The sequence below is a fragment of the Lepidochelys kempii genome, chromosome 3 (assembly GCF_965140285.1).
Source record: "Lepidochelys kempii isolate rLepKem1 chromosome 3, rLepKem1.hap1, whole genome shotgun sequence".
NCBI classification, from domain to species: Eukaryota; Metazoa; Chordata; order Testudines; family Cheloniidae; genus Lepidochelys; species Lepidochelys kempii.
Genome location: NC_136382.1, coordinates 210,721,679 through 210,737,508, shown reverse-complemented (window position 1 = coordinate 210,737,508; position 15,830 = coordinate 210,721,679). Strand labels below are relative to the sequence as shown.

The 15,830-nt window shown below is 48.3% G+C and overlaps 1 protein-coding gene across 1 annotated transcript; it reads right to left on the bottom strand.

Annotated features, from left to right (window-relative positions):
- Positions 1-7,152: 7,152 nt before the first annotated feature.
- On the bottom strand, positions 7,153-15,300 carry CST7 (cystatin F). The gene is made up of 4 exons (XM_073335341.1): positions 15,226-15,300; positions 9,650-9,822; positions 8,736-8,852; positions 7,153-7,736 (listed from the first exon to the last, which is right to left on the bottom strand). Exons 1-4 carry the CDS (start codon positions 15,293-15,295, stop codon positions 7,659-7,661), a joined length of 438 nt encoding a protein of 145 aa, XP_073191442.1. The 5' UTR covers positions 15,296-15,300; the 3' UTR covers positions 7,153-7,658.
- Positions 15,301-15,830: the final 530 nt, after the last annotated feature.

The following is a 15,830-nucleotide window of genomic DNA, read 5'->3' as shown; positions in this document are numbered from 1 at the left end:
GCGCATAACCAGCGGCCAGGCTATTTGCCTCAACCTCCCACCCTGCCATAAACGTCTCCCCCTTACTCTCACAGATATTGTGGAGCACACAGCAAGCAGAAATAACAGTGGGAATACTGGTTTCGCTGAGGTCTAAGCGAGTCAGTAAACTGCGCCAGCGTGCTTTTAAACGTCCAAATGCACATTCTACCACCATTCTGCACTTGCTCAGCCTGTAGTTGAACAGCTCCTGACTACTGTCCAGGCTGCCTGCGTACGACTTCATGAGCCATGGCATTAAGGGGTAGGCTGGGTCCCCAAGGATATCTATAGGCATTTCAATATCCCCAACGGTTATTTTCTGGTCTGGGAATAAAGCCCTTCCTGCAGCTTATGAAACAGACCAGAGTTCCTGAAGATGCAAGCGTCATGTACCTTTCCTGGCCATCCCACGTTGATGTTGGTGAAAAGTCCCTTGTGATCCACCAGTGCTTGCAGCACTATTGAAAAGTACCCCTTGCGGTTTATGTACTTGCCGGCTTCGTGCTCCGGTGCCAAGACAGGGATATGGGTTCCGTCTACGGCCCCACCACAGTTAGGGAATCCCATTGCAGCAAAGCCATCCACTATGACGTACATGTTTCCCAGGGTCACTACCCTTGATATCAGCAGATCTTTGATTGCGTTGGCTACTTGAATCACAGCAGCCCCCACAGTAGATTTGCCCTCTCCAAATTGATTCCCAACTGACCTGTAGCTGTCTGGTGTTGCAAGCTTCCACAGGGCTATTGCCACTCGCTTCTCAACTGTGAGGGCTGCTCTCATCTTGGTATTCTTGTGCTTCAGAGCAGGCGAAAGCAAGTCACAAAGTTCCATGAAAGTGCCCTTACGCATGCGAAAGTTTCGCAGCCACTGGGAATCGTCCCAGACCCGCAACACTATGCGGTCCCACTAGTCTGTGCTTGTTTCCCGGGCCCAGAATCGACGTTCCATGGCATGAACCTGCCCCATTAGCACCATGATGCCCGCATTGCCAGGGCCCGTGCTTTGAGAGAAGTGTGTGTCCATGTCTTCATCACTCTCGTCACTGCGCTGAGGTTGCCTACTCGCCTGGTTTCGCTTTGCCAGGTTCTGGTGCTGCATATACTGCTGTTTAATTTGCTCCTAATTGCCAAAGTGATCTGAGCAGGCTCCATGCTTGCTGTGGTATGGCGTCTGCACAGAAAAAAGGCGCGGAATGATTGTCTGCCGTTGCTCTGATGGAGGGAGGGGCAACTGACGACATGGCTTACAGGGAATTAAAATCAACAAAGGGGGTTGGCTTTACATCAAGGAGAAACAAAAACAACTGTTACATAGAATGGCCCCCTCAAGGATTGAACTCAAAACCCTGGGTTTAGCAGGCCAATGCTCAACCCACTGAGCTATCCCTCCCTCTGGTATTTCAGGTAGGACTGAATCTCCATTAAAGTTCTCAAGGTGCCCCTGACAGACCTCACCAAAACGATTGTTGGCCATTGATTTCACGGAGGGAGGGGGGAAGCAAATGAATACAAAACAAATCTGGTCTATTTCTTGTATGTTTTACATATTTGGCTGGCAGCAGACGGTGCAGTAGGACTGCAAGCCATCCTCATCTCCTGCCTGCCCTGCAGAAGATGGTACAATAGGACTGCCGGCAGGACTAAAGAGAGTGACCTGGTCGAGTCACTCCTATTTTAGTCCCTGCACCCATGTCTGCCCAGGTGCTCCTGACCAACCTTACCAAGGCGGCCAGGAGCACCTCGGACATGATGAGGATGATTTTCAGGCATACTGTATCGTCTGCTGCCACAAGGCAATGGGTTGCTGCTGCTGTGTAGGAATGCCGTACCACGTCTGCCAGCACCCAGGAGACATAGGGTGACAGTGAGCTGAGCGGGCTCCATGCTTGCCGTGGTATGGCGTCTGTACAGGTAACTCAAGAAAAAAGGCACAAAACGATTGTCTGCCCTTGCTTTCACGGAGGGAGGGAGGGCCTGATGACATGTACCCAGAACCACCCGCAACAATGTTTTTGTCGCATCAGGCGTTGGGATCTCAACCCAGAATTCCAATGGGCAGCAGAGACTGCGGGAACTGTGGGATAGCTACCCACAGTGCAACGCTCCGGAAGTCGACGCTTGCCTCGGTACTGTGGAAGCACTCCGCCGAGTTAATGCACTTAATGCACTTAGAGCATTTTGTGTGGGGACACACACTCGAATATATAAAAACGATTTCTAAAAAACAGACTTCTATAAATTCGACCTAATTTCGTCGTGTAGACATACCCTAATACTCCAATGGGTACTAAGGTGTCCAGTTGTTTACATCATTTGTTACCCAGTGGAATGACAGTAGGCAGGATCGTGTAGAGACAATTTGTTACATGGATTTCAAACTCTTGGCCTTGTGCCTTTAATAAGTATCTTTTATTTTATGCCGCATGTGCATCTTATTGGTGTGAGCTAAAAGATACTTTCCCCTTCTTTGCTTAGCAGAGCGTTAACCCAGCTGGCCCCTCTGGCAAGAGAAGTGCCTAGGTCAAAGCCTCAGGAGCTTGGATATTCTTTAAAATGGAAACACAGTGCATTCTGCTTCGCAAAAACTTATTCAAAAGTTGCCAGTGAGCACCAGGGAGCTTTGTGAGACTGCAGTTAAGGAAGTAAGTGCTGGGATGGCCATGTAAGGACATTAAACACTAGGTGGTGATGCTGTCATGAAATAGAGCAAAAGAGCACAGTTGTTTTTATTGCATCTAGATTGACTCCTGTGCAAATGGGAACCACGGGGCATACACAGTCAGGAAATAGCTCTGCTATCTGATGTCATAACTATGTCATTATTCATTTTGGATGGGGTTCAGTTACTACAGTATGAGCTGCTTCTATTCGAGAAATGTACAGCACACCACAAACAGTCATTACAGGGGGCAAACACACATCCTGATCTTAATGCTACACAGGTAAGAGTTTGCACATCATCATGAGAAAATAAGACTGCTTCTAAGCATCTGTTAGTTCTTGACTGGCCGGGTGCTGTGTGGGCTTGAGTCTTTATTGTGTAGTCATTTACTGCCATGCAAAGTGGGTTGATGGGGTTTCTGCACCCATTTTGCACTGTGTTAAATGACTGCACAGTGGAGAGTCAGGACCTGTGTGTCCCCCAGTGCATTTGCTCATCGTGGGTGGGTTTGGGATCGAGATTGCATGGCAGGACGTTGCACAGAAACATAATGTCCGTTAAAACAGGTGGCTTGATCTGATGAGGGAAGGGCTCCCTCATGAATCTTTCTGAGGCCAGCACAGAGTATGCGCAGCCTTTGCTAGTTGCACTGCTGCTATTCATGCTTTTTTCAGACCTCCTAGGTCTCTTTCTCAGCTGTGACTGAAGGCTAGTTTGTATCATACAAATGCTTCATTTTCCTCATGGCTTTTCTGTGCTGAAACACACTGTCACTCCCACGGTATGCTAGGGGGCCTATAATCCGAAGCCCACTGAAATCCCATTATCTTCGATGGCCTTTGGATGCAGGTGTAGATCCTGGGGCAGCTCTTTGCTGTTGAGTCTTATCACACTTGACTTCTCCCTGCAGAGGTGTGGCTCATTTATCCTCATGGAGCATCCCCAGGATCTCTCCCAGCAGAGGGAAGGTACATTCCAGCAGTGGTAGAAGTGCTAAAGTACACAGGGTGCAGATGTTTCTACCACTGTGTGGTCTCACCCTGTTCAGAGCTTGAGTCACTTGCACTGGGTTCTGCTGCTCCTCTCCTGCCCTTGCTGCAGCCTGGCCTACCTATTCCCTACTGGCCGCTGATTGGTGCATAGCTGAGTGAGTGCATATCTCGGAAGAAGGCTTCCTAGGAGTGGCCAGGGGCAGATGTGCTGGAACTGGCATCTGGGCTGCTGAGGAGCTCCAGGCAGGTGTCTGCAGAGCATCACCTGGTCCCCCGGTGAGCGCTGGGGAAAGGTTAAAGGTCTCAAGGTGTAATGTAACAAGGCCCACAATGCTCTCAGCCAGCTCAGGAGAGGGAGGAGAACCTGCCCATTCTGCGGTGAACCAGACCCAATTCCCAGCCCCTGCACTTCAGTACAAGCCATGATGCTGCTCAACAGAACAGAGGCATTCAGCGTCATGGCCCTGGAACATCTGGAGGGGGAAACGGGCCCCAGCTGAGACAAGGACGTCAGAGATCCCTGAGATCATAGGACAGGCCCTCTTCGGAGCGTCCCAAGCCCTAGAGAGGACATCAGCTGAGCTGGTTCAGGGGGAGGCAGTACTGGGAGACAAGGGGCACCACGTGTGTGGCTTTCTAATTGCTCTTTGTACCGTGGGGGGCTGGGTTTGTAGGCGCCCAGGCTGAGGGATATTTGGACACCATTATTGTTGTGAAACAGGCAGAGGCTGCCTCTCCCCGCTGCCTTTGCAGATACCTCCAGCACAAGGCGCTCCACCACCTCCCAGCTTCAGTTCTCCCAGCCTCTGCCAGGTTCAGAAGTTCCCTGGCCGAGTGGGGAGTGGGCCGTGCGCAGGGGCTGCGTGCCCGACACATCCCAGTTGGGAAACAAAGGGGACATTGAAAATCAGCAAAGAAAAATATCTGCTGCTCTGAACCTTCCTCCACCTACTGGCTCCCGGCCCCGGGGAGGTGAGGTGAGGGAAACAGCAGCTCCGATTGACCCAGAAACTTTTGCTGTGCAGTGGAGTGTTTGATCTTTCGTGGCTGCCTTAGTGTCTTGGAGCTGTTGCAAGGCCAATTTGCCTCTGGTCCTGTGCTTTGTCGTTAAAGGTTTTCCTCAAGTTAATTGTTCGATCCCTAGGGTAAACTACACACAATTGTAGCGTGGAACAGACTTCTGGGGAGTGTCCATACTAGCTGCACGAAGATAGTAACTAGCCAGACTGAACTAGCCAGCATTAAGCTTGAGCTCACTCCTCTTGGGCAGACATACACCCCTCTGCCGTGGGTGGTGTCTGACCCATCCCTGGAGCAGTGTTAGGGACACTCCAGGACTCAAATGTTAAGGAAACTACATTTAGCATTTATTAGGGCCAACATCTGTACATCTCCTCTCCCTGCAAGGCTTTTAATTACACTAACCCTCCCCTCCCCTTGCTTGGAAAGATGACCTCTGCTGTGCCGCTTGGTGTTAGTTACCTTAGGGGCTGCTCATTTCTGCTTTATTCCTGGGAACAAAGAAGACACATGCTGCCTATTTCACATTACATCACTGTAAGTGAATAACGGCAAACAGTTGGTTCCCCAGGGTTACAACCGATCTTAATGACAGGTTTCAGAGTAGCAGCCGTGTTAGTCTGTATTCGCACAAAGAACAGGAGGACGTGTGGCACCGCAGAGACTAACCCATTTATTCGAGCATAAGCTTGTAGCTCACGAAAGTTTATGCTCAAATAAATTTGTTAGTCTCTAAGGTGCCACAAGTACTCCTGTTCTTTTAACCGATCTTAATGCTTTTTGTAAAGGAGAGGGAGGATTTCCCTGTTGTCTGAGTGGGAGACTTGTCTCCATGTCTGTACTGACACCTACCCCAGACAGGAGTTGCAGGCATAACCTGGCATGGTGGAATGCTGTGGTGTATCGGAATAGAGTGATATCCCTTTAAATAGCTTAGGAGCCCTCTAGTAGTGGGCCCTGTCTTCTGCTGCAGAAGCCACCAGCCCCCTGCCAGAGAAGCGGAGTGTGTGTATATTGTCAGTCACCCTGATTATTTGGAACCTGACTGTGCCGTGTATTCCTTGTATGTAGAGAGAGCAAAACCGTGTATTAGATTTGAATCAGAAGTCTCTGGCAATTGCATGTATCTAGACTCAAACAGCTATTTCTCTAACAAATGAGGTACTAACTCATACTAACAAGGCTGAGAACCGAAGCTTTTAAACTCAGATTACAGGCTGTGGAAAGCTGACAACTGCGAAATCTTGTTCTACTGACATGCTTAATGGCACACTTGCATCTGTGTCACAGCCATGGCCAGTTTCCATATGTTCCTTCTAGGAACAATATCACACAGTGCTGATTGCACCCAATTAACTTAAACACCCATCTATTAAGTCACCCAGCTAGTAAACTGGGGGAGGAAGCTAGACATCTGAGTGAGTGCCAGACCACTCTAGCTACCTCCTCCCAGGATAGCAGCCAGGCATGGAACACCATAGCCTGAGTCCTACCTCCATGCAAAGTACCAGCTAACGGGGAATAAGTATGAGGTCCTTTCCAGCTACAAGAGACCAGGGATGTAGGCAGCTGGTGACCTGCAGCTCTGACTGGCTAGTGTCTGGGGCTGCACCATGCATGTACTGAGACACATCTGGTGGTCGCTTGTGACCAGCTTAGGGTGGGCATCCTGCCACAGGGCTCACGAGGGCTCAGTGGGAACAGAGGCCTTTGAACTACACCAGGGGCAGGCTGCCATGATGTGGGTTCCATCCTGCCCCTACTCAGTCTCCACTGGCTTTGTGGGGTCTGCCAGGGCTAAGTGGTGGCTGTAGAAGTGGCTGGAGGCAGAGGCCCATGTCAAAGTGAAGCTGTTTGCCAAGACGGGCGCTCCTGCTGCGGCATGAAAGGGGAAAGTGCCCTAGGGATGCAGGGAGGTGTTTGAAAGGAGGAGAAACTTCAGACTATGGGAGGGTGGGTCTTTCCCCCCTCTTGTGGCTGGTCTAGGTAAGATTGGAGGCTGCTACAGCTAGAGGACATAGGGCTGAGCTCCTCCAAAGGTGTTTAGGCACTTATTTCTTATTGAGTTCAAGGGGAGTTAGGCACCTAAATACCTTTGACCGTTTCTGCCTTAGTCCCTTACTTCAGGCATCAGAGACTTATGGTTTCAATGTGTGTGGTGTGGGGTCTGACCCTGGTTGATGGCCCAATGGGTTTGGCCATTCATAGTGAAGCTCTGGTGAGAAGAGTGAGTGATGAAGGGCTATCAAGTGCCCTTAGGAGCTGATTCATCCTCTTAGACTTGAGTTCTTGCCAACCCACATTTAAAGTGGAAAAGGTGAATAACTGGACATTGAACAGACTGTAGCTTAATTCCCAGAGGAATTAAAAAAAAAAATCAATCAAGTAACCGAGTTCAGTAAAATAGAACTGTGCCTGTCTCTCTACAGAATGATTGACATTTTATTCCTCTTAGAATTGGAAACAGCATTTGCCCTACGATCTCTCAGCATGTGCGGGGATAGGTTATTGTTGATAATGTGTAAATGGTGCCTAGTTTGTGTCACTTCTGCCACAAAGCAGCTGAAGTTACAGACAGCGGATCACCGCGGTCCATTTAGACTGTATGTGACTGTTTCAGCTAATGCAGCAAGAATCTAGTTTGCTTTCCATCTGACTGGTGGGCCAGTCTCGATTGGAGAGATAAAGCGGCCATCTACAGGTCAGATAATTTGTCAAAATGCCTTAGCTGGACAGCAGTGAACATTAACCTGATTCGTTAAGATCATGTCGCTTGGTGGGTTTTGTGGTGTAGACTTGTCAACTGTCTTCCCAAAAAGTCATACTTGAAAATCAGCCATTCATTGGACTGATCTCTTTGCAGCAATTCTTCACGGGTCTCTGCTGCGAACAGAAAACAGTACCAAAATCCTCGCTGCGAATGCACTGAGGACAGGTGCAGCTGTGGCCGGGGAAGTTGGATCAGTGACAGAGAGCAATCAGCACGTGGACTTGCTGTAGCCAGGGGATAGTCCAGACCTCAAAATAGCATCTGAACGTCTGCAAGCAGAAAAGAATACGTAAGGCTTCCAAATTCAACCCAGGTGTCACTAATTCTCAGCCTTTTCCAGACTGTGGCCCCATGTTACAGCAGAAAAGTTTGGAGACTTTCCTTCCCTCTAGCCAGATGGAAAGGGAGGGTGGACATGACCCCCAGGCCCCATGTTGAGGATCTGCGCCCTAAGTGATGGTTAAAGCATCCGCTAAGCCAGGTTCCTGGCCTTACAAAATGGTCATTAGCCTTTCAGCAGGCCATTTAACCAGTATCCTAGCAGAAGTATATGAGGGGGTAAAGAATCCTTGCTTGTAGGTTAAGCATGTAGCAGTTCTTTTCCCTGCTGCTCATAGAATATCAGGGTTGGAAGCGACCTCAGGAGGTCATCTAGTCCAACCCCCTGCTCAAAGCAGGACCAATCCCCAATTTTTGCCCCAGATCCCAAAATGGCCCCCTCAAGGATTGAACTCACAGCCCTGGGTTTAGCAGGCCAATGCTCAAACCATTGAGCTATCCCTGCCCCCGCCCCCACAAGCTGCTGGTGAAGTTTACACCATGAATGGCTCTCCAGGAGGGCTGGGGAAGGATGCGTGCATAATAAAGTTGCATCTGTTCTCCAGGAAACTTCCTCCCTACACATTTTGGGTGGAACTTTCCAGAGTGCTCCACAATGGCTCAGCTCTGCTCCCATTGAAGGCAATGAAAAATCCCACTCAGAACTGATAAAAACCTCTGCGTCGAAACCCTGTACACTTGAGTTTTGTGAAGGGTATGAAATGGAAATTGCTATTGTGTGTATATATGAACTGGTGAGAGTCATCCCACTGCAAATCAAGAGTGACACACAGGCACGTTTGCAGGATTGGGGCCTTATTGACTGTGATCCAATGCCTGTTGAATCCAGTCGAAAGACTCCCCTTGACTTTAGGCCCTGTACTCCCATGAACTTAAAAATGTAGCTACAAAGCAATCCCAAGGGAAAGAGAAAATGAAACTCATTCTACTTGTTGCAGATTTTTCTTCTTCTGAAAGTCGCAGCTGTCCAAGTTGGAATGTCCCCTCTTGTCACACACTGTCCGGCCAATTTCCACATTGAGCATGTATTTCAGCCCTCTGACAACCTAGAGGACGCAGTTTCCAGGTTAGTTAATAGAGAGGAGAAGGGGTGGGGCAGGGCGAGGAGAAGAGATAAGATGTATCCAAAAGGAGTCAGAGCATTGGGCTATGGAACAAGAACTGGGTACTTGGTCTAAACCAACTACACAGTGTGTGTTCTAGGTGTGTCAAACAATGCCCCTTGGGAGAATAAGCTAATACTCGGAGGCTTCGGGGTTGAGGGAGAACCTGGGATCAGAGCCCATGGTGCTAGGTGCTGTACAAACATATGTCTAAGGCCCTGTCCCAAAGAGCTTACACTGTCCAAATACAGCATTGAAAAGCAGGTGCTTAGGACAACCTGATCACTGCAATGGAACTGGGGAAGTGTCTGCTGGGAACGAGGCGGAAAACAAGATTTCATTTGTCAATCCTCCTGTGGGATCTAGGCTGAGTTACAGACCAGCACCTGAATCCTGTGGCATCTTTTACCGATTGCCTTCGAGGAAACTCAGTGCAGCAATCCTGGCTAATAAACTTTGCTTTGTTATCTTCCCTGGGACGGGGGGAAATCCTTTTTTAAAAAGAGTCAAAATACTTCTAACTGTTGATGTTAGAATGAGCTATTTCACTGCTAGGCCTGAGGGGCCAGACGCCTGACTGAAGGCAGCAGAGTGACAGGGACAGCACCGAGATACAGCTGCTGAGTGAGGAATATGAATGCTCCTGCTTGTATTGGCAAGAGCAGAAGAAGAGCTCACTACTCTTAACTTATTTGGGCTGAGTCAGAAACATTTTCTATGCGACCAAGCTGTGTGCTTACCTGCACCATTGCTTTGGTTATATGAGACTCTTTGAATAGAAAAATGTCGTTTGAGCTGTTGTTATAGCGATAAACCCCAAAGCGAGCGGCTCTGCGAACTCCGGGGTCATTGGTGTTCATGGGTCTGGGAAATCCAGGTCTGGTGGTTGAATTCGGCTTCTCCAGGTAGAGAACTAGAATGCCAGAAACATGCTCCATTACAAACACTGTGCAGGGTCAGAGAACACAGTATGTCTCCAGGTTAACACCACTCTGCCACTACTCCAGTGTGACATCTGCCCCCTTAAACTCCCTTCTCAGAGCGGGCGTGTTTCTTATACCGGGGCTGCTATTTTGCAGCTGCTGGCTGAAAGGTGCGGTTTCATCATAATTGGTTTCTAGAAGCTTATGAAATATCCTACTTAGCTCCATGTTCAAAACACTTATCTAAGATCCCAGGACTGTTGTCTCATTGTGGATTCAATGGGAGGGTTCTCTTTTTGGAGCAATTTTAGAGGCATTTACCACTTGATATCATCCGCTGTTCAAAACAGACAGATGGGTGCATGTGAGTGAGAGGTTATTGTACAAATAAACTAACTCAATTCACTGCAGAAGAGTCCTTTATGATAATGTATCTGCAAAACTAACACTTATTTCTAAAATATGGGAAAATGCAACATTTTCAGTTGTTTGTCAAGGCTCCTGAGAGTTTTGTAGCATGAGCAAGGGCCAGAGAAAGAAATTAAGGGCCAGATCCTTAATTGGTATAAATCACCACAGTTCTGTTGATTATGCTGATTTACCCCAGCTGAGGATCTGGCTCTGCAAGTTGCTCTCACACACAGCTTGTGCTGATTTACTGTAAACATTAAGTCTGTCTCCTCCAACTTATCTTTCACACCTAAGGCTCTCATTAGCACCAAGCCACAGAGAAAAATAAGTGTTATTAAAACAGTTTACACTGAGAACACAGTTAGATCACATTGCTGTGAAGCATGAGACACTGCACGTGAAGTGAACATGCACTCGTTACAATGCATATGAAAGAGGATACCAAATTCTCCTTTATCTGCCTACCCAGCTCTTAAGATTCTTTGCACAATTTACCTTCCCTTCTTCCAATCAAGCATGAGTTTATGCTGCTGATGGGGACATAACAAAAGAATAGAGGGATGCCAATTGCTGGGGATCAAGATGTGAAACAAGCTTGCAGTCATCTGAGTTATGAGCAGATCAAACTTTTATTAAAAAGGATGAAAAGCTCCACCTTTTTGCTACACCTCATAACTTCTAGATGGTTTGTCCAATTAACTGCCAGTGCCCCCTCATGAGGATATTTCTCATTTGCCACCAGCCACAAGTACTCGGTCTGTAGGCAGGTATTTCAAATTTGGGAAGAACTGAAAAAGGAAAGGGTGTAGAAGGGGAAGAAATCCAGATTCAAATGGAAACTGATTTACAATCTGAGGCCCCAGTCTTGGAAACATCTTATGTGACTAACTTTTATTTGTATGAGTAAACTTATTATTACATAATAAGTATTTGCAGCATTAAGCTCTTAACAATAAAGCTGCTGCAGCTCCATAATACATGTTAAAATAAGGGTAATCTCACCTTCAAGGAGTAGAAGGATCTATCCAAGGTACTTAATAGCCCCCCACTGTAATGGTATCTGAACACCTCCGTTTTTGATTGTACCTCATGTCACCCCTCTGAGCTCAGACAGTGCATTATCCCCATTTTTACAGATGAGGAGCTGAGGCACAGGGAGGCAAAGTGACACAGGAAATCCAGGGCAGAGCAGGGTCTTGAACCCAGGTCTGCCAAGACTTGGCTTGTACCCTAACCACTGGGCCACTCTTCCTCCCCTTCAGGATATTAAGGCAGCAATGCCCCTCCCTGACTCAGCATTGCAGAGTTAACTAGTGCCACCAATGGGATATGTGAATTAACTCTCCCTGGCAGCATCATTTCTAGGCCACTGCCCAAGGCAGGATGCCGGGGCGAAGATCTGATCTGTTTTGGCAAAACTTTACTGGCCCTGGGTGGTTGATACAGTTATTTGATAAGTTCTGCATGGAAAAACTGATGGTGTTCAGGGCTGGTGTAGATATTAGCCCTGTGTCTGTAGGAGGAACCTGATAACCTCTTCCTCTTGTTCACAGTTAGCGACCCCATTGTGGCTTAACGCTCACTGACACCTATTGAGTCACAGCCTCTTGTAAGAGTGGTAAAAGAGCTCTCTGCCTGGCTAGGGAATCACATAAAAGGCACGTGAAGAGCTTTAAATGTCCTGCCTTGAAAAAAGGGGAGGCCAGTGTCAAAAGAAGTCTCTAGACTATGACTCCAGCTTCTAACTGATCATATTGGACAGATTAAGTTTCCTTTCAGATGAAGGAAGGCTGCCCGGATACCCCAAGCAGTGGGCACATTAGAAACACATAAGTAACCTTGGAGCGTGGGGGGACGGACACAGAGAGATTGTATCTTCGTATGATTCAAAAGTGATTTGTACAAAAAGTTTATGGTTTGCCAGTGATGGTGGGCAAACCTCAAGCAGACTGAGTCTGATCTCATCTCTTGGGAGTCTCACTAGAGCAGGCTGCAACAGAAATATTACAGGCTGGTGTGTGTGTCATATATCTCAACCCCAGGCACAGGGCAACTGCAGAGTTAATTGCACTAATAATCGTCGTCGTTGTCATCCGTAACTCTGATATAGCACTTTTCATCCATAGATTTCAAAGTATGTCATGAAGGAGGTCAGTATCACTATCCCCACTTTACAGATGTGGAAGCTGAGGCAGAGGATGGTGACTTGCCCAAGGTCTCCCAGCAGGCCAGTTATTCCATCGGAACCAGTTTGCCCAGCCCAAAGCCCATAATTCACGTCAAGCGATGCAGCCATAGCTACGACTCCCACACCACAACCTTCCTGGCAAGGTCAGTCCCAACTCTGACATACAGGGCCTGAGTTGCCTCTCCTTTGTGCAGAGGGGGTGTGCGGGACTGGGGAGGTCCTCCTGATGGCCTGGATTGTTCATCGATGCATGACTGAAGCTGCATTCCCTAAAATACCAAGCCACAGGTCAGAGGCAGGATGGGTCAGTGGTTAGGGCACTAGGGTGGGGCTCACGAGACCCTACTTCCAGTCTCTGCTGTACCACAGACTCTCTGGGAGACCTGGAGCTCAGCCCACATGATCAGGCTCTCTGAGCCTCAGTCTCCCACCTGTGAAAGGGAAATAAGCAGCTCCCCCAGCTCCCAGAAGTATCGTGAGGTGCTGCTGACATACTAACAAGGGTCATACACACAACAGGGCCGTGTACTGGAGCCGATTGCAGCCCAGTTGGATTTTAGCCAATAGGCTAAAGACACCTTGATCGGTTCTATACACGTAACCACGTCTTTCCTGCGTAGCCCTGTGGCTGCTGGCTAGCTGTGCCAGGCCCCATGGCAGTTTTAATGGAAAGGTTATAGCCTCACTGATGGCTGCAGGGGGAAAGGGCAATCCCAGTCCAGCCTGTCCTGGGCAGGGGCGTCATTTCAGAAAGATTCGGGGGGGATTAAGTGGAGTTAATGTATAGAACAGGTTTCAGAGTAGCAGCCGTGTTAGTCTGTATTCGCAAAAAGAAAAGGAGGACTTTTCATCCGATGCAGTGAGCTGTAGCTCACGAAAGCTCATGCTCAAATAAATTGGTTAGTCTCTAAGGTGCCACAAGTCCTCCTTTTCTTTTTGCGAATAGAACATGCGATGTGATTCTGTTACAGCCTGCACAGCTGGGGTGGGGGCAGGGGGAAAGTGGAAGACACACAGACCTATGAGGAGTTGTGGGGAGGGGACGCAAACCGAGGTCTGGGGCGGGGCAACTGTCCCTCTTCCCCCAAAGCAAATGACACCTCTGTTCCTAGGTGTTAGCGAGACACACAACACTCTGGCCGGAGCTAGTTAACTGTTCTAGGCTCTAGTCCCACTTCTCGCCCTGGGCAGAAGAGGAACAGAGAACAGACACGTGGCAGATGTTAATCAGGGTGCTTAATGCACGACCGGAAAGCACTCAGATACTGCAGTGATAAGCACGGTATAACAACCTCTGTAGGCTAGAACAGACGGGTGGTCACCCTACCCAGGCAATCAAATGCTTGTATTTCCATCTCCCCATCTTCTATCCATGTCAGCTTTTACTTCCCAGATGGAGAGCAGGAAGAGAGTGACTGTATCTTGACTTGCTCAGTCCCTACCCCTTAAGGACCTGTTATTCAAAGACAACTAGAGGCCCAAAAGCTAGAGGGTACCAGCTGTAAGGTCGCCACCTTGCCTTTGCCAGAGTTAAACACAACCACCCCGTACTAAGCCACAGGTGTCCATTCTTATATAGAGATGGGCTAAGTGCTCAGGGCCTGACTGGGTGCACTGAAATGGCCTTAAGTACTCTCCATATTCAGGGATGGTGTGGGCCTTGTCCTCCATAGTAAGTTAGAGCAGCCCTGGGGCTACCCTGACTTGTGCTCTCCTCCCCACAGGTCCTGAGAAGTATAGAAAAGGGGTCCAGTGCTCTGCAGCCCCACTCCTCATATCCCAGGAGCAGAGCCAGCACTCAGCCCTCGGACCAGCAGGGGCGCCGCTCTGCACAGAGGTAATCCTCAGAGGCGGTTTCCACAGACTGAGACTCAGACCATCAGATGCTTGCACCCTAAATGTTGGGCCTCTAAAATTCAGATCCAAATTCTGCAGCTGAGGCCCAGATGTGATTTCTTATGTGGAAGAGTGAGGCTGGAATATGAAGCTAACCTTACTAAGCTTTGTACATTGGTGATAAGAACAGAGGCGCAAACTCAGATAGACATTAAATGTGTTCCTTGCTCGGGAAAATCTGGGCAGTGGTAGATTTGTAAGAAGAGGCCAATTTTCAATGTTCCTCTCTTACTTTGAGAAACAAGGCCATGTTTTATTCAGACGCTTAAAAAGAAGCAGACCTCTGCAGCCCTCTTCAAACGTAGAAGGAAACCACAGCTGAAGCAGAGAGCTATCAATTAATCTAGCAACGTGTTACCAGAAACCATAGGAGCCCCACTAACCTTTTCTCTGCATCAGTTTCAAAATAAAAATACAAGTCCTAAAAAACAAAGCACCTTTGAAGTTACCACTCTAAAGATTTAAGGCTAGCGGTAATCAAGAGAGTTTCCTGGATCAGCAGAGTACGCAAGGAGCCAAAGGAATGCTTCATTAGAGTCTGCTAATCACTCCACTGCCAGCCTGTAATTGTTACATCCTGTCTTTACAGTTAATAATCAAGGTTGTGGAGAGGTTAGACTCTGATATAAATTAAAATCACAAGTTGACTTTAGAATTATTAGACAAGTCTCCTCAGATCACACTGTTTGATATAGGTAGGGAAATGCTATGGAGCAGTTGAAGTTACGTATGGAAACATAACCCACCTGCATTCAGACAACAGCTGCGACACACTGGAGTTCAGAAAGAGAAAGACTGGGCTCTCAGATATTAGTCACACATACATCACATATACGTATATGCACAAGGTCAGCAAACCTTAAGCTTAAAGAAGATTGAAGTTATTTTCTGATCTTACCATTAGAGGTCCTGGCTAAGTCCCATAGACTTAAATAGCAAAACAGAGCCAAGCCCCAGCCAAAACTCATTGCTACCAGCTCGGCAGAGATGCAAGTGAAGAGTATTTCAGCCAGAGAACAGGCTGCTCCCCACAAGGAGGAAGATGTGCCTGTCTGAGAGCTCCCATTGGCTGCTGGAGGAACACGCACACACGCAAATTGACCACAGGTCTATCATTAACTTTATCTTCTGTTGATGATTCGACACTTTGAATAGCAACTGTATCAGTGACTCCTGGACAACATGGCTGCACCCAGGGGATGAGGGGTAGTTACTTTGAACCTTCACCTGGTACAAATGCACACAGGGTATAAACCCTACGTCCATGTGAGCATATGGAAAAAGGAAAACAGCTCTCTGCCTCTCACGGGATGTGAAGAGCGGGCGGGGCAGGAACTGACAGGGTGTCCCTAGCCTGCAGGGGAAGAGGAGATTTGCAGCTGATGGGGGATATGGAGTTCCCCACATTCATGGGGGTGCCTGGGGAGCTGGAAGGGGTGTGAGGCCCAAAGGAAGGAGGCAGCATGCTAGCTGGGGTGGGGGGATGGGATGGGAAATGAGGTA

Coding starts and splice junctions, on each gene's coding strand:
- CST7 (XM_073335341.1), bottom strand. CDS start 15,295: ATGAGTTTTGGCTGGGGCTTGGCTCTGTTTTGCTATTTAAGTCTATGG. Junction 8,853..9,649: donor TAACCAAAGCAATGGTGCAG/GTAAGCACACAG, acceptor TGCGTCCTCTAG/GTTGTCAGAGGGCTGAAATA. Junction 7,737..8,735: donor AGAAGAAAAATCTGCAACAA/GTAGAATGAGTT, acceptor TTCTGCTTGCAG/ACGTTCAGATGCTATTTTGA.